General features: G+C 44.0%; 1 protein-coding gene across 4 annotated transcripts in view; it reads right to left on the bottom strand.

The window, feature by feature from the left end:
* LOC137332418 (rho GTPase-activating protein 26-like) overlaps positions 1-19,419 on the bottom strand; it is a 178,775-nt gene that overhangs the window by 115,251 nt on the left and 44,105 nt on the right. For all 4 annotated transcript variants that reach the window (XM_067996236.1, XM_067996235.1, XM_067996234.1 and 1 more), the window contains exon 2: positions 3,294-3,389. In XM_067996236.1, the coding sequence (XP_067852337.1) occupies positions 3,294-3,389 (96 nt within the window). The remainder of the gene's footprint in view (positions 1-3,293; positions 3,390-19,419) is intronic.

Raw genomic sequence — 19,419 nt, forward strand, 5'->3', positions numbered from 1 at the left:
AATGACAGAAAGTGATGAGTTACAAGAATAATGTGTTTAAATTAGAGCTGTATTGTTGTGTGGAGTAAATCAAATTAGGCTTGTTACTTTTTGCTCCAGAATGATATAAACTGTTCAATAAATGAGCTTTGAAGAAAGATGAAGTTGAGTGAATAAAACAAATCACAAAGTGGTTTGCGAGAGAGCAAAGAATTTGAAGATTATATTCTTAATTGGGCTAGTGGACCAGGAAATACTGTGTTTTTAAAAATAAGGTGGCCACACCTCAAGTGAACTGCACCTTTAGTTTGTTAAAAGTTCATGACCAACCTTAGCTGGACAGAATCACTGAAGTTTTTACAACATTAGTTCTAAAACCTGCAAGGCTCTGAGACAGAGCAACGAGGATAGAACCACAGCGTATTTTTTTTAAATTCAGTCTCTGGATGTGGGCATCGCTGGCAAGCCTAGCATTTTTTGCCCATCCCTAATTGCCCAAAGCGGTTTGATACAATTGAGTGGCTTCAGAGGGCAGCTAAGTGTCAATCATGTGCCACACAGCAATGTGTGATTTGTTGCAGATGTGTTCTTTACCCTCAGGACTAACTAGACGTCAGACATCTTGAGCCAGGTTATATTTTTCAGTTTGACTTTTGTGCTCATCAAGGTGGCATCAGAAATGGGACACTTTCCATAGTTGGCATAATCACTCCTATGTCAGGTATAGAAATAGAACTGCAACTCACTCCACTCTGACCCAACAATGTGCCTTACCAACAACCTCAGAACAGTGCAACTGATTAAATAGGTAAACTCACTGGGGAAGGGGAGAAGGAAATAATGAGGACACTGGTTGCACCCCCACTTCTCGGCCCCAACTGCAAACCCCAGAATTTCCCCCCAATGTCCCCCCAACTCATTCTATGAGGTTGTGCTTCTTCCCTTTTGCATGATAGTTTTGTTTTTTCCCACACTATCCATCTTTGTAGCCTGGGTCAAATTGTCAATATTGAGCCAATTGTTGACAAATTAAGAACAGTTTTGTGCGTGGGTTAATGTCCACTAAGAACTCAGTTGAGACTGCCAAATTCATTTTGCATAAAATCTGTACAGCCAGTCTGGGCACAGTTTAACCACAACTAACACAAGATCCTGGGATTTGCATTTCTGATGCCACCTTGATTCAATTCAAATTAGTTTGTATGATGTCCTTGGCCTTTGTAGCAGGATGCGACTTTCACACTTAGAGATAATGTCCTGGGCCAGGGGTGAACTACACTTCCAAAACATATGTGTCTCAATCTTTGCAGACCTGCCCCTAAATTGACAGAAATAAGGCCTTTGATATAAATTTGCCCTCTGCAGCCAAGGCATCAGATAGAGAATGACCTGTCCCATCAAGTACCAACTTCTGAGAAGGATGGCATATTGTACTTCAACAACCCTGAGGCAGCGTAGTTTCCCACAAGGCAGTTATACGGCTACCCCTCCATCCAAAAAATCCTGATCACTTCAATATGCAACCACTTGGCATACAGCACCCACTCCCCCAAGCAAAGAAGATGCACATCCTGGGAAAAACCCAAAATTGCATGCACTGTGAGCAGCTCAGCACAAGAAGGTTCAACACCTGCACAAGGATCCACCGTGCTGGGCGACAGAACAACATCCGAAGAAACTCTCATCAGACGGCCATCACAAATAACGGACAATACCCGCCCAGCCAATCATAACAAAAGGACACCTGAAGACAGCCCCATTTAGATCAGCAAACCCAAACTTTCATCAGCCGTAATGAACCTATGAATCCTAACCACCACATCCAATTGCTGTGAATTATTACAGATGCTGACTAAGCAACACTTCTCAACCATGGTAACTCTATGGGGGTGAAGTATCGAATTATGAATGCGAACAACAAAAGGGCTACAGGTCCTGAAACATTCAGGAATCAACAGTTGGGGAACCAGTCTCTCAGCGGACCCATAGGCACTGTGGCCATCTATCCACTCAAGATGGAGTACAGGGATCATGACCAGGTGGAGACTAAACCCGCACCACTACTCAGGTTTTGGCAGGGGAATTACACTCTGGGGAAACAAACTGGGATCACAAAAGGAAGATGGGAATAGGGGGCTGGAGAAATAAAAAAGAAAAAACTACTTTAAACATGGTACATGGGAAAAGGTATACGTGACATTACACAAGAGCAAACAGGGTGATGGACCTGGAGAAAAGCATTTGCACAGGTCATGGAGGCACCAAAGGAAAGGTTCAAACCCAACAGTTGGAGGCCCACTGGTGGGAGGTACTTCGGTAACCCACAGCAAAGTTATCTTCATCTGTGGACAACATGCACAGCAAACCACAGTGTTAGACACAATCCAGTCCCTGTGCACACAACACAGCAGCTCAATCCTGGCCAATTAAATGAACGTCAAAGGTCTCAATCAGCCAAATGGCAGAAAATTCTGTCAAACCTCAAGAAAGAGTAATCAGATATGGCTTTTTAGAGCACACCAAACTCATGATGGGGTCAAAAAGTGGCAGCCAAATACTCATCCAGGAACAGAGGAGCGGCCATTAATTGACCAATAAGCATCTGCCCTATACCCTGGAGAAGATCACCCCTGATAAATACATCCTCATAAAGGGTCGAATAACAGGGGAGCATATTATAATATTTAGTGTACCTGCCTTGAAAAAATGCTCCCACACCAACATTCCTTTCACTTGCTTCCCTACAAAGAAGAGTTGTAGGGGAGGTAAACTGTATCTGCCACTCCCAGTTGGGCAAGCTTCCAATAGACACAAGGTGCCAGCATAACAATCAGAGCAAATAGTGATCCAGGCCGGCAATGTATGGCAAGCCATGCAGTTCACAGAGATTGAATTCATTTTCTTTCCAACTCCACACAAAAATACATGCTAAAAATGGCTGCTTCTTCCTGAAGCAGTTACACCTACCTGGAATTAAAAGTTGCCACACTGAGCCATAGCCATCTTGGATAAATTCATTAGTGACTCTTCAACTCACCCTCCCAAATCTACCATCCCACAAAAGCTGCCATATTGAGCCACATCCATCTCCGACCGTGCGCCAGTCATGTTCCAACTCACCCTTGTTAACCGACCACCCCACTGCAAACACCGAAGTCAATGGAAGAGAGAATCGGGCGTTGTGCAAAACAGGCTGCCAATTTGCTATCAACCCATTTTGTGTTACTGGCGTTGACCAATTTCATCCCTTTGGTACTTTGTGAAGCTTTTCACTAAAGGCATGCAGTGAATAGAATAATAATGTTCAAACTCACCTATACAGATCTCATCATCTGTCTCTGCATCTCCAATACATTGAAACTTAAATTCATTTAATGATTCTGCGAACTTCCTCTTCGCAAAGGATAGATCTGAATACAGAAAACAAACAGAATTTAAGGTAGCTTTCTTCCCCCAAAGAAACTGCAGCAGATATTAGTTATATTTATATCCTCTTTGGGATGCTAAGAGGCACAGAGGTGTGTGCTTACACAACAGTCACTCTAATTAAAAGTAATTCACTGTGTAAAGTGCTTAGAGAGGTTCTGGCATGCTAAGGCGCTATATGAATGCAAATATTATTATAACCTTCTACTAAGCCTCTGTCACTGCTGATGGCTGGGAGTCCTTAAATTGGAATTGACTCACCTGCTCTTTTCCTTCTTTGGGAATTGGGTTTTCATCTCCATTCATGTTTCTTAAAGACCTGGACACACACCATGGGCTCGATATTAGCACCCCCTATCAGGTGCATTCCTGGCGGGGGGGCTCCGAAAATCGGGGATTCCCGGAGGGGGTCGGGAGCCCGGCTCCAACCCACCCACTTCTGGGTTTCCCACAGATGCACTGACGTGCGCGCGCAGCCCCCGCATGTGGGACTCCCGCCGGCATTTAAAGCCGGCGGGATGCCACTTAAGCTATTTATTTTGCTTGTTCAGGTCATTTAGAGACCTGATTAAGGAGATATTCAACATGGGGTGGGATTTTACAAACAACTGTGACTGTTTCCCGTACTGGGGGAAACACTCCCAGTTCAAATGGACGTGTTGCAGCCAATAGCCTGTGGCAGCTGCAAAGGTCCATTTGACATGTCGGGGGGGGGGGGGGGGGGGGAGACCCTCACTCATTGCAGGAGGCCATTCTGTCACTTTGGACAAAGTTTGGCCTCCACCACCCTCCTCGAAACAACAAAATTCACCAATTTGCACACTTACCCCGGTGTCCAGACACATGTACCTACCTTGCGGACCCCCTCAGATGCACATCTTCTGGATGGGGGCCGCCATAGCTGCAGTCATGACCTCTTTGGAGGGCGAACAGCATCACCAGCCTCGCCGTCCACCTCTGACACATGGAGCTCCACAACACAGTGCTGTGACACATCCACCTGCACAGCAGGAGGGAGGGCAACGGCAGAGAGAGATGCGTCGCAGAGGGCACTACCCTTGCCACAGGGTCCACAGACTGAGGCTCAGCTTCCTGGACCTCTCTGAGCAGCAGTGCACACGGAGGCGCAGAGTCACTCGACATGTAGTTGTGGACATCTGCAGCTTCCTTCATGCCAAGCTGCTCCCGGCTGGCCCAAGCACCATCTTCTTACCTGTCGCTGTCAAAGTCACTACTGCCCTCAACAACTTCTCCTCCTCATCCTTCCAGGGTGCCACCGGGGACATCACCAACGTCTCTCAGTCGTCTGCACAAAAGAGCCCTGCAAATACACCTACACCCACTCTGCAGTGACACAATGGGTGGCATCAGGTGTGGGTCTTCATTGTGATCCTCAGGAAAGGGCATTATTGCACAAACCAGACAGGATTCGCAAAGACGTTGCAGTAGTGGTGCCAATATAATATGTGATGTGAGTTGGTCAGAAATTAAATATAAGTAAAAACCATGACAAACCCTCAAACACCCTTGTGTATCCCGTTCATGCTCACGACACGTTTGCCTTACGCTGCCTACTGCACATATGTGATGCATGCCCTGTGGCTGCAGCACAGGTAGTAGCAGGTTGAGTGAGGCTGACCGTGAAAGAGATGCATCAGAGGTTGAGTATGAGATAGAGCCATGAGATTATATGAGGATTGGGTTGAGTGGTAGGGGTGGGATGAGTACTGGCGAGGTGAGTAAATGCAGGTAAGATGAGGATGAGCTTTGAGTGGGTGTGAGGGGTGATGTGACAGAGTAGTGTTGGCAATGCAAAAGGAGGTGTGGGGTGGGGGCGGTGATGTGGCAGACAGAGTGTAGGGGAATGAGTAAGTGTACTCACTTTGGCTGACCTACTGAGGTCATTGCAGCGCCTCCTGCACTGTATGCAGGTGCGCAATATGTTGGTGGTGCAGGTGACCTCCTCTGCCACCTTGAGCCAGGCCTTCTTGGAGGCAGAGGCAGGCCGCTTCCTCCCGCCCACCAGGGGGAAGATCTCTGTCCTCCCCCTCCTCCTTACCCCATCCAGTAAGAGCTGGAGTGAGGCATCATTAAACCTGGGAGCAGCCTTCCCCCTGGGCTGCTCCATGCTGTAATTTTTCCTATTTCTTGCAGCATCAGTCGATGGAGGACTGCCCCTTTAAATAGAGCTCCTCCAGCTGACAGACCTTGCTGCGCATGCGCAGTCCGCCCGACGCGCAGCTCAGCAGCGAGGAACCCGGAAGACCAGGTAAGTGGATCCAATCAGCCTGCGATTGTGCGTGGGGCAGACTGATTTCACCGGGCACGTTACCCACGCGCCCAATAGAACCCCGGCCGCAAACCCGCCGCCCTGGTAATATCGAGCCCCATGTCTCAGCAAAGAGGGTAGGCATGAGATATGCTCACAAAATCTCTGCCAGTACTGCTTTGTAACTGGCTACTAGGTGTGCATGTACAGCCCGTGGTTATATAGCCTCCAATTTAACTTGCTTTCCAATCAGGAAGTGTCTGCTCTTTGCTCAGCAATCCCTCTCCACACCCTACCCCAAAAAAAATTCTTGTTCTAAGATCAAGAACTCACTGAGTAGGTCCTTCCTACAACTTCACAACTCAGCATGTCAGAGCTTCAAAGTGCTGCATCACCCTTGAAGAAACTTCTAGAGAAAACTGAACTCAAGCTCAGTTTTACAGTGGTTTCCATCAGGAATACAACAATTTTTCACTGAAACTTTTCCTTGGATAAAATAGGGTTACACAGAGGACACAGTTGAATACTTCAACCTAAAGTTAAGCTGGGTGACCTCATCCTGCATAACTTGAAGGGCTTGTAAGAGCTTGTAAGGGCTCAAGTCACAATAGATTTATCTTTCAGTAAACAGCCATTCCCAAATAATGTATCCACTTCAGAATTTCTAACTAAAAGCCTTGGTTTGCTGGAACAAGGCAAGACCTGCAGAGGGACATTTCTGAAAAAATGTTATTGCTTTTCAAAATTTCTCATTTCCATCTGTTACAGTCCTAGGTATTCTGGGAGCACTTAAATCCAGGATTCTCCCTCAACAAATCAAGTCTAATGATAGAATTATTAAAACTTTCTGTTTGAAATGATGAGGCCAGGAGTGTTTCAAACAAAAAATCCAGATTTGTTCCATAGACAAACATTTGGCTACTACAGAAACCAGTCTATGCTTTTGTCAACATATCTGCAGTTCTCAAAGTCTTTGCTCATGTTAGTTATGTCCTGAACAATTTTCTAAGGGATAACCATTGTTTAAAAGAACAATCTGGCTGCCATCCAATGCCTACAATTAAATGCTTGTGTGATATTTCAATTGAACAACTTTAACCATGTAAGCATCCTAGGCTTCATAGAGCTACAGAAGGTTGCCTAACTTGTTCCTCAGAGAACCCTATCCCAGACCAGAATGTGGAGGGTGGGGATACTCCTGCCCCCCTCCAGTTTTTGCTACTTAATATTCTGACTCCTACAAAGCTCATTGGTGATCTCACTCTGGTACCGGGTCCTAAACCCAGTCAAAAACCTAAACAAGAACAATACTGCAAAATGACTATAGGAGGGGCCTGGCACAAATCACAATTCTGACATGAAACAGCAATAAACGTGTTACCCTCTCACCCCGAACATTTACAATACAACCAGCTCATCACAAATTGTTATTTACTTGTCAGAAACTCAGTGAAATCTAGGTATAGCAGACTCACAGTATCGAAGAGATCATATTGAGAATGGGTGCCCCAAATGGAAAGTATCCATTTCCCCTGCACTAACATGCTTACCTTGATAAACACAATAACATTATTTGGAAAAGGCAAAGGAGAATGGAGTATATGATGTTAATAGCCTGGTGCATCTGCTACTGAGATACAGTACGTGATGTGGAGATGCCGATGATGGACTGGGGTTGACAATTGTAAACAATTTTACACCACCAAGTTATAGTCCAACGATTTTATTTGAAATCTACAAGCTTTCGGAGGCTTCCTCCTTCCTCAGGTAAATTTGTAGATTTCAAATAAAATCGTTGGACTATAACTTGGTGTTGTAAAATTGTTTACAAGAGATACAGTACAGCAGCAGGAAGACGACTATAGGAAATGAGTACAGTAGCAACCTGCAAAATACTCTAAGAACAGTTATTTATAATTTGTTAATAAGGCTGAGGGGACGAACAATCAGGCTGTCACATTGACACAAACCAGGCAGTTATATTGAGGCCAAGAATCTATTCCCTCTGAACACAGCCTTCAAAGCCTATTTCAATGGAAGGAGCGCTGAACTCACCCATGTCTCAGAGTTTTCAACATGCTGGTGGCCTGATTTTACTGGCAAGGATATTTCACGGGCACTCTGAATCTCATTTGTTTGAAAGAAAGAGATAACCTCTGCCTCAAAGTGCATTTACATAATGAATAATGGAGAGTTAGAAGTGATTAGAAAGCAGTAATCTGATAGCGCTCCCAAAGAAATCAGTTGCAAGAACAAAGTTGAATCAGTTCATTATTAACCTGAACCACAAGTTAAATTAACAGCATTGAAAATCACCCCCATCTTATCTATTTTTTCACTGGTGATGGGGGGGGGGGGAATGGGAGGAGAGAGAGGAGAAAAATGATTATGTATTATAAGTATACAATGACACCCCACACATTCACCTGGCCTTGTGCATGGGGAGTCAAGATCAAGTATGGTCTTTAGATGAAGCAGGGGATAATTGGATCAGGACAAGCAGATGTAATTCAGCCCCAATTTTAAAGTTACACCTTCTGTCCTTATTTTTATATTTCTATTATAAATTCCAATGTCTATGTTTATAATGGAAACTGTCGATGTAAACTTATTATGCTGGAATTACACCCTCCCACCTATGGTGAACATAGGAGGGCCTATCTTCCTTTCCCAACACTGTCCAGAAACAATGGGGAGGGATGGACTGGAAGTGTGCCTGTCGGAACCTAAAACACAGTGCCCAAACTTGGTCTCAAGCCTAACTGAAATAGTTAGGCTCAAGACCATTCACTACTCACCTGACGAAGGAGATAATCTCCAAAAGCTTGTGATTTTAAAATAAAATTGTTGGACTATAACCTGGTGTTGTAAGATTCCTTACATTTAACTGAAATAAAGAAGAATCCATGTGGGCTCATTTGGAGGCACAGTATTGGCTGCAGCTGTGAAGACAGGAGGAAGTCTGGGCAATTCCTGGACGCCACGAGGGTGGGGCTGGTTTGACTGTGAGTCATCTTTTTATTTCAGGTAGCATGGAGCAGTAGTAAAAAGTCAAGGAGGGGGAGGATTCCTACTCTGTGGTAGAGAAACAGTTGTTAGTGGTTCAGGCGAGACTGTCAAGGATTGTGGTCGTTTCCCTCATCTGACTCCAAAGAAGCCATATCAGAGATAGCAGCAAAACTATTTTTTATTCAAAAAGCTAAAAATAAAGACCTTTCCTGACAATACCAGCCTGGTCCTTTCAGCATCTTAGCAGCAGTTCTGGAACAATTTGGTGCCGAACTGCACCCAGTGCTATTAGAGGAAATTGAGCCACATAGAGATATTAGGACAGGTGACCAAAGAGGTAGGCTTTAAAGATTGTTTTAAAGGAAGAGAGAGGGCGGAGTGGTTTAGGGAGGCAATTCCAGCGTTTAGGTAATGACCGCCAATGGTGGAGCAATTAAAAATCGGGGATGCATGAGAGGCAAGAATTGGAGGAGTGCAGAGATCTCGGAGGGTCTTATAGCTATGGTACAGTATTAGGTGGGATCAGACCAAGAGAGAGTAAAAGAAAGTCTAAGACTGGTTTGCTGTGCATGTGTGTAAACGCACGAAGCACGGTAAACAAGGTTGGTGAGCTGCAGGCGCAAATAGCCACATGGGAATACAATGTTGTGGCGATAATGGTGACCTGGCTCAAAAAAGGGCAGGATTGGGTACTAAATATTCCTGGATACAAGGTGTTCAGGAAAGATAGGGAAGGAAAGAAAGGGAGAGGGGTGGCAGTATTGATTAAGGAGAATATTGCAGTACTGGAGAGAAAGAGAGAGAGAGAGGGTGTCCTGGAGGGGTCAAGGACAGAATCTATTTGATTAGAGTTAAGAAATAAGAGGTGTAATTACACTACTGGGTGTATTCTATAGGCCACCAACTAGTGGGAAGGAGATAGAGGAGCAAATTTGCAGGGAAATTACAGAGAGGTGCAAAAGCTATAGAGTAGTGATAACTGGGGACTTCAACTACCCTAATATAGACTGGGATAACAATAATAATATAAGGGGCACAGAGGAGGAGGAATTTTTGAAATGTGTCCAGGATAACTTTCTTAACCAGTACGTTTCTGGCCCAACGAGGAAGGAGACATTGCTGGACTTGGTTCTAGGGAATGAGGTGGGCCAAGTGGAGCAAGTGTCAGTGGGGGAGCATTTAGGGGGCAGCGGTCATAGTATCATAAGGTTTAGAATACCTATGGATCACTCTAAAGTAAAAATACTCAATTGGAGTAGGGCCAATTTCAATGGGATGAGAACAGATCTGGCCCGGGTAAATTGGAATCAAAAATTGGCAGGCAAAACTGTAACTGAACAGTGGGCAGCCTTTAAGGAGGAGATGGCTCGGGTACAGTCTAGGCACATTCCCACAAGGCAGAAAGGTGGGGCAACTAAACCCAGAACTCCATGGATGACAAAGGAGGTAAATGAGCAAGATGAAACGGAAAAAAGGGGCGTATGACAGATGTCAGGTTGATAACCCAAGTGAGAACCAGGCAGAATATAGAAAGTTCAGAGGGGAAGTGAAAAAGGAAATAAGAGGGGTAAAGAGAGAGTATGAGAATAGACTGGCGGCCAACATAATAGGGAATCCAAAAATCTTTTACAGACATGTAAACAGTAATCGTGTTGTAACAGGAGGGGTGGAGCCAATCAGGGACCACAAAGGAGATCGACTCATGGAGGCAGAGGGGATGGTCGAGGTACTAAATGAATACTTTGCATCTGTCTTTACCAAGGAAGGAGATGCTGCCACAGTCTCAGTAAAGGAAGATATAGTTGAGATACTGGATGGGCTAAAAATTGATAGAGGTATTTTAAAGGCTAGCTGTACTTAAAGTAGATAAGTCACCCGGTCCGGATGGGATGCATTCTAGGTTGCTGAGGGAAGTACGGGTGGAAATTGCAGAGGTACTGGCCATAATCTTCCAAACATCCATGGATACGGGGGTAGTGCCAGAGGACTGGAGAATTGCAAATGTTACACCCTTGTTCAAAAAAGGGTGTAAGGATAAACTCAGTCAGTTTAACCTCAGTGGTGGGGAAACTTTTAGAAACGATAATCCGGGACAGAATTAACAGTCACTTGGACGAGTGTGGATTGATTAGGGAAAGCCAGCACAGATTTATTAAAGGCAAATCATGTTTAACTAACCTGATCAAGTTTTTTGATGAGGTAACAGAGAGGGTAGATGAGGGCAACGCAGCTGATGTGGTGCATATGGACTTTCAAAAGACATTTGATGAAGTGCCGCACGGTAGGCTTATCATCAAGACTGCAGCCCATGGAATAAAGGGGGCAGCAGCAAGATGGATACAGAATTGGCTAAGGGACAAGAAACAGAGAGTAGTGGTGAATTGTTGTTTTGCAGACTGGAGGGAGGTGTACAATGGTGTTCACCAGGGGTCAGTGCTGGAACCACTGCTTTTATTGATATATATTAATGACTTGGACTTGGGTGTACAGGGCACAATTTCAAAATTTGCAGATGACACACAACTTGGAAGGGTAGTAAACAGTGAGGAGGATATTGATAGACTTCAAGAGGATATAGACAGGCTAGTGGAATGGGCTGACACGTGGCAGATGAAATTTAACGTGGAAAAATGCAAAGTGATAAATTACGGTAAGGAGAACGAAGAGACGCAATATAAACCAGAGGGCACATCTCTAAAAGGAGTACAGGAACAGAGAGATCTGGGGGCATTTGTGCACAAATCGTTGAAAGTGGAAGGGCAGGTTGAGAAAGTGGTTAAAAAAGCATACGGGATCCTGGGCTTTATAAATAGAGGCATAGAGTACAAAATTATGGAAGTCATGATGAACCTTTATAAAACATTGGTTCGACCACAACTGGAGCATTGTGTCCAGTTCTGGGCACTGCATTTCAGGAAAGATGTGAAAGCCTTAGAAAGGGTACAGAAGAGATATACCAGAATGATTCCAGAGATGAGGAACTTCAGTTACGTGGAGAAGCTGGGGATGTTCTCCTTGGAACAGAGATGGTTGAGAGGAGATTTGATAGAGGTATTCAAAATCATGAAGGGTCTGGACAGAGTAGAGAGAGAGAAACTGTTCCCATTGACAGAAGGGTCAAGGACCAGAGGACATAGATTTAAGGTGATTGGCAAAAGAACCAAAAGGTGATATGAGGAAAAATGTTTTTTACACAGCAAGTGGTTAGGATCTGGAATGCACTGCTAGAGGGGGTGGTGGAGGCAGATTCAATCATTGCCTTCAAAAGGGAACTGGATAAGTACTTGAAAGAAAAAATTTGAAGGGCTACGGGGAGAAAACGGGGAGCAAGACTAGCTGGATTGCTTTGTATAAAGCAGGTGCGGGCTCGATGCTGTAACCTTTCTACGACTCTATAAAAATCTTGCATCTGCACACATTTCCTGTCTGCATGCCACTTGACTTCTTGCTGTCACACTTTGCATGTTAACTTTTCCCTTATAAATACCGATGTCCACATTTATAATGGGGTTCCCCTTTATAAACAGGTCATGCTTATTGCGAAATTACAAGTCTTTGCCAGCTTCATCGCCATTTTGATTTTTTAGTTGAGCTTCACAAGGCAAGTATAAACATGACCAAAATTACTCAGTTTTTATTTCCAACTTAAGTTTTTCTTATTCCAATTGATATTTCATGTCCTAATGGACAATATACACTCTTAAAAAAAATTGCCAAATTTAAGACACCATCGGCTGCCCCAGTGCGCCCTCTCTTTTAGCCGATAAACCCCTTTCCACACCTGAGAGGCAGGCAAAATTTAAAAATTGTATAATGCTTTTAATGTACTTAGATAGATTTAAACATCATGTTGCATACATCTTTCCTTGCTCCCGTTCCCACAAAATGTGTTGTGGTCTCCTATCTACTTGTTAGGATGGAAGTATTATGGTCATGCAGCAGTAATTCTAACCTGCACACAGTTCACCAATACAAATTTTACACATAGAACACTTCAAAAGTTTACCATTGAAAAGTTTAATATTGTATTATTCAGCACTAGCCATTCAACTTTAATAAATAAATCACAAAAAAAGGTTTATTGATACAACCTCTGTCAAAAACGAAGCCAAAGATTTTTTGGTGCAAAGACTCTTCGAAAGAATATAGGTGATGAGATCTTAATACCCACAAAAAAGATTCCTTTAACTTGGGCAGACAAGATTCCAATCTTACACACCTCACTGCAACTTGAATCATTATACCAAGTTATGGAAGGTTCATTGGAATATAAAATCTCAACTGAAAGCAAATGCATGCGATAGTCAACAATGAACTGTGATTAAAACTCAAAAGGATAATGTGAGGGGCTTGCTTCCTTCCTGATCTGCTCTGTTCCCTTCCTCCACATGTCATTACGAAACTCTATTAACTGCAGCTGGTACCAGTGTAAATAGGTATGGCAAACTGAATCCGAGGATTTGTATCTATAGACAATGAATACAAAGCAATGAGATCATGTTGAAGTTTTACAAGACCTTAATTCGGCCACATTTGGAACTGTGTACACAGTTTTGGGCACCATATTATAGGAAGGATTTAAAATCAAAAAGATACAACAACAACTTGCATTTATATAGCACCTTTAACGTAATAAAATGTCCTAAGGCACTTCACTGGAGCATTATCGAACAAAATTTGACAGCGAGCCACATAAGGAGATATTAGGACAGGTGACCCAAAACCTTGGTCAAAGAGGTAGGTTTTAAGGAGCGTCTTAAAGGAGGGGGAAGAGGAGAGAGAGGGAGAGGAACAGAGGTTTACGAGATGGAATTTCAGAGGGCCTAGGCAGCTGAAGGCACGACCGCCAATAGTGGAGTGATTAAAATCAGGGATGCGCAAGAGGCCAGAATTGGAGGAGTGCAGAGATGTTGGAGGATCGTAGGGCTGGAGAAGGTTACGGAGATAGGGAGGGGCGAGGCCATGGAAGGATTGGAAAACAAGGATAATTTTAAAATCGAGGCATTGTCAAATGAGGAGCCAATGTAGGTCAGCGGGCACAGGGGTGATGGGCGAACGGGACTTGGTGCGTGTTAGGATATGGGCAGCAGAATTTTGGATGAGCTCAAGTTTATGGAGGGCGAAAGATGGGAGGCCAGTCAGGAGAGCATTGGAATAGTCAAGTCTAGAGATAACAAAGGCACAAATGAGGGTTTGTTCTCTTGGATGTTATCAGAGGTCACAAAATAATTAAGGATGAAGAATGCCATTTGGCCAATCTTAGTTCATCCTACAGGCCCATTATTTCAGAATCTGTTTCTTAAATTATTCCAAGGTTTTCGCCTCCACTCCACTATCTGAGAGTCCATTCCAAGTGTTGGTCACTCCTTATGTGAAGAAAAACTTCCTGATATGAGTTCTAAATTTATCTTTTACTAGTTTGAACTTGTCTTCTCTTGACCTACTCTCAGTTTAATTTAAAGTAGTATTCCAGATTTACCTTTTCCATTCTCTTATTTATCTCAATGGAGCCCCATTCACTAAGAACAGAGGGAGTGATGTCACAATGACATCACAGTGAACAGAAAAGAGGAGCTCTGAGGGACCCGGAATAAAAGGGTAGGTTAATCGGGGTAAGTAAACAGTAAGTAAATTAATAATAGAGTATCTAAAGGGACTTCTGAAAAAAAAAAGGTTTCTAACTATAATGGATGGGCAGCTGAGACCCATTGCTTGCAGTTCCTGTGCCACGTGGGAACTTCAGGACGCTTCAAGTGTCCTGGAGGGCCACATATGCAGGAAATGCCTCCAGTTGCTCGAGCTCAAACTGAGGGTTACTGAGCTGGAGGGGCAGCTGGAGTCACTGCAAAGCATAAGGGAGGCCGAAGGTTTCCTGGATTGTACGTTCCAGGAGGTTTTCACCCTTTTGCCTCAGAGAGTTCAGGATAGCAAGTGGGTGGCCATCTGAAAGGGTAGGAAGAGGCGGATAGGGCAGGAATCTTTTGGGTGTGTGGCACTCACGGTATTCAGCACTGAGTGCCAGTGAGGCTAATGACACCGCGAAGGAGTGCAGTCCTGAGCATGGCACCATGGGGCAAAGGATTGCACAGGGGGGCACAGTGAAGCGTAGAACTGCAGTAATCATAGGGGATTCGATAGTCAGGGGGACAGTCAGGCATTGCTGTGACCGCCGACATGAGTCCCACATGGTGTGTTGTCTCTCTGGTGCCAGGGAAAAGGACATCGCGGAGAGGGTGCTAAACATTCTGCAGGGGGAAGGGGAACAGCCAGAAGTCGTGGTCTATGTGGGTACCAATGATATAGGAAAGAAAAGGGACAAGGTCCTGCGATCAGAGTTTCAGGAGCTAGGGAGGAAGTTAAAAAGCAGGACCTCAAAAGGGTAGTAATCTCTGGATTACACCCAGTGCCACGCGCTCGTGAGTACAGAAATAGGAAGATAAGGCAGGTTAATGAAGAGACATGGTGCAAGAGGGAGGGTTTCAGACTCTTGGGGCATTGGGACCAGTTCTGGGGAAGGAGGGATCTGTTCAAGACGGACAGGTTGCACCTCAACAGAGCTGGGACCAATGGCCTCGCGGGAAGGTTCACTCGTGCTGTGGGGGAGGATTTAAGCTAATTTGGCAGGGGGACGGGCACCAAGATGTAGCATTAGAAAGGAGAAACAAGATGCACAAAGGATTGGGAGAGACAGCACTAGAGTAAGAAATAGTACAGCATTAGGTGCGATCAGACTAAGAGAGAATACGAAAAGGTCTATGATAGGTTTAAAGCACATGTGTGTAAACGCACAAAGCGTGGTAAATAAGGTTGGTGGGCAGCAGGCGCAAATAGCCACATGGTAATGTGCGTAGTGGCGATAACAGAGATCTGGCTCCCGGAGATTGGATACTAAATATTCCTGGATACAAGGTGTTCAGGAAAGATAGGGAAGGAAAAAACGGAGGGGGGGCAGTTTTGATTAAGGAGAATATTGCAGTGCTGGAGAGAGGGGATGTCCTTGAGGAGTAGAAGACAGAATCTATTTGGTTAGAGTTAAGAAACAATAGAGATGCCATTACACTACTAGGTGTATTCTATAGGCCACCAATTAGTGGGAAGGATATAGAGGAACAAATTTGAAGGGAAATTACAGAGAGGTGCAAGAACTACAGAGTAGTGATAATGGGGGACTTCAACTATCCTAATATAGACTAGGATAGTAATAGTGTAAAGGGAAAAAGAGGGGGAGGAATTTCTGAAGTGTATTCAGGAGAACTTCCTTAATCAATATGGTTCCGGCCCAATGAGGAAGGAAGCATTGCTGCATCTAGTTCTGGGGAATGACGTGGGTCAAGTGGAGCAAGTGTCAGTGCGGGAACATTTAGGGAACAATGATCATTGCATCATAAGGTTTAGATTAGTTATGGAAAAGGTCAAGGAGCAATCTAGAGTAAAAATACTTAATTGGAGGAGGGCCAATTTCAGTGGGTTGAGAACGGATCTGACCTGGCTAAATTGGAATCAAAGATTGGCAGGCAAAACTGTAATCAAACAAAGGGCGGTCTTTAAAGAGGAGATAGTTCAGATACCATCTAGGTACATAAGAACATAAGAAATAGGAGCAGAAGTAGGTAATACGGTCCCTCGAGCCTGCTCCACCATTCAATAAGATTGTGGCTGATCTTTGACCTCAACTTCACTTTCCCGCCCGAGCCCCATATCCCTTGAGCACATAATCTACCTTGATACTGTCTGAGCTATAGTCTTTCCGATCAGACGTTAAGCCCAGGCCCCGTCTACTACCTTAGGTGGATGTAAAAGATCCCATGACACTAAACAACGATGGGCAATGGAGTTCCTCAAGTGTCCTGGCCAATATTTATCCCTCAACCAACGTCACTAAAAACAGACATTGCCACGAGGGGGAAAGGTAGGGCAACCAAAGCCAGAGCTCCCAAGATGACATAAGAGATAGAGAGTAAGATGAAGCAGACAAAGGGGGCGTATGACAGATGTCAGGTTGATAACACAAGTGAGAACCAGGCTGAATATAGAAAGTACAGAGGAGAAGTGAAAAAGGAAATAATAGCGGCAAAGAGAGAGTATGAGAATAGACTGGCAACTAACATAATAGGGAATCCAAAAGTCTTCTATAGGCACATAAATAGTAAACGGGTAGTAAGAGGAGGGGAGGGGCCGATTTGAGACCAAAAAAGAGATATACGCTAGGAGGCAGTACTAAATGAGTACTTTGCATCTTTGCGTCTTTAGCAAGGAAGAAGATGCTGCCAACGTCACAGTAAAAGAGGTAGTTGAGATACTGGATGGGCTAAAAATTGTTTAAGAGGGGGTACGAGAAAGGCTGGCTGTACTTAAAGTAGATAAGCCACCCGGTCCCGATGGGATGCATCCGAGGTTGCAGAGGGATTTAAGGATGGAAATTGCAGACGTGCTCGCCATAATCTTCTAAACCTCCTTAGAAAAAAGGGGTGGTGCCAGCGGAATGGAGAATTGCAAATGTTACACCCTTGTTCAAAAAAGGGTGATAGGATAAACCCAGCAACTACAGGCCAGTCAGTTTAACCTTGGTAGTGGAGAAGCTTTTAGAAACGATAATCCGGGACAAAATTAATAGTCACTTGGACAAGTGTGGATTAATAAAGGAAATCCAGCACAGATTTGTTAAAGGCAAATTGTGTTGAACTAACTTGATTGAGTTTTTGATGAGGTAACAGAGAGGGTTGATGAGGGCAATGCGGTTGATGTTGTGTATATGGACTTCCAAAAGGCGTTTGATAAAATGCCACATAATAGGCATGTCAACAAAATTGAAGCCCATGGAACAAAAGGGGCAGTGGCAGCATAGATACGAAATTGGCTAAGGGACAGGAAACAGAGTAGTGGTGAACGGTTATTTTTCGGACTGGAGGAAGGTATACAGTGGTGTTCCCCAGGGATCGGTACTAGGACCACTGCTTTTCTTGATATATATTGATGACTTGGACATGGGTGTACAGGACACAATTTCAAAATTTGCAGATTTGGAAGTATAGTAAACAGTGAGGAGGATAGTAACAGATTTCAAGAGGACATAGACAGGCTGGTGGAATGGGCGGACACATGACAGATAAAATTTAACGCAAAGTGCAAAGTAACACATTTTGACAGGAAGAATGAGGATAGGCAATATAAACTAAATGGTACAATTCTAAAGGGGGTGCAGGAACAGAGAGACCTGAGGGTTTATGTGCACAAATCTTTGAAGGTGGCAGGACAGGTTGAGATAGTGGTTAAAAAAGCATATGGGATCCTGGGCTTTATAAATAGAGGCATAGAGTACAAAAGCAAGGAAGTTATGATGAACCTTTATAAAACACTGGTTTGGCCACAACCGGAGTATTGTGTTCAATTCTGGGCTCCGCACTTTAGGAAGGATATGAAGGCTTTTGACAGGGTGCAGAAAAGATTTGCTAGAATGGTTCCAGGGATGAGGGACTTCAGTTACGTGGATAGACTGGAAAAGCTGGGGTTGCTCTCCTTAGAGCAGAGAAGATTAAGGGGAGATTTGATAGAAGTGTTCAAAATCATAAAGGGTTTAGATAAAGTAAACAACAAAGAGAAACTTTTCCCATTGACAGAAGGGTTGAGAACCAGAGGACACAGATTTAAGGTGATTGGCAAAATGCTTTAACGCAGCGAGTAATTATGATCTGTAATGTGCTGCCTGAAACTATGGTGGAGGCAGATTCAATCATGGCTTTCAAAAAAGGAATTGGATAAATACTTGAAGGGAAAAAATTTGCAGGGCTACGGGAAAAGAGTGGGGGAAAGGCAACTAACTGGATTGCTCTTACAAAGAGCAGGCACGGACTCGATGGACCGAATGGCCTCCTTCTGTGCTGTAACCATTTTATGATTCAATAAGATCACCTCTCAGACTCTTGAACCTCTTGTCCCCATATGCTGCTCTCACAATTCAATGTGCAACCAGTATTCTGGATTTACCTTTGCCATTCCATTAACTACCTTATATACCTCTACAAGATCACCTCTTAGATGCCTTCTTTCCAGGTTTCTTCATAACTCAGAACTGAGACAGTAGGGATCAATCTTGTGTTTCCTCTTTGCACTGCTTCCAACACTTGAACATCACTATTTTCTCTGTGACCAGAATTACTCAGGTTTGGTCTGACCACAGCATTCAGTTTATTCACAACTTCCTTTGGATTATGCGCTGTTTTGACATTGTACTTCAACATTCTATTGGCTTTGTTGATTGCTGCATTGTATTATCGGACATGTTTTGTGTCATGTGCACTATGAATAAAAGGCCTCTTTCAACTTCATCCTTAGCTATTTTGACACCATTGATGGAGTATATGTGTCACCCATTTTCCTTTCTATCTGCAGTACTTTACATTTGTCTGCCATAAATTTCTGTCACTGTTCTGCCTACTCACACATTTTGTTTACTTTATACTGTAATTTCTGACTGCCCCCTCAGATTCTATTGCCCCTCTTAATTTGGTATCATCTGTAAATCTGACCAATTTGTAGTGAGTTTGAGTCCTAGGCACCAAGGCCTGGGACACACCACTCAAAGGCTCCACTCCCTTCATCCTGACATGAGTCCTCTAACAACTACTTGTTGTTTTCTACCCTGAAGCCAATTTCTTATCCATTCCCACGATGAATCCCCATGGCTTTGAGGTCAACTAATGGCCTTTCACATGGAACTTAGGCAAATGCCTTTTGCA

This window comes from Heptranchias perlo, chromosome 14, assembly GCF_035084215.1.
Source record: "Heptranchias perlo isolate sHepPer1 chromosome 14, sHepPer1.hap1, whole genome shotgun sequence".
Lineage (NCBI taxonomy): Eukaryota > Metazoa > Chordata > Chondrichthyes > Hexanchiformes > Hexanchidae > Heptranchias > Heptranchias perlo.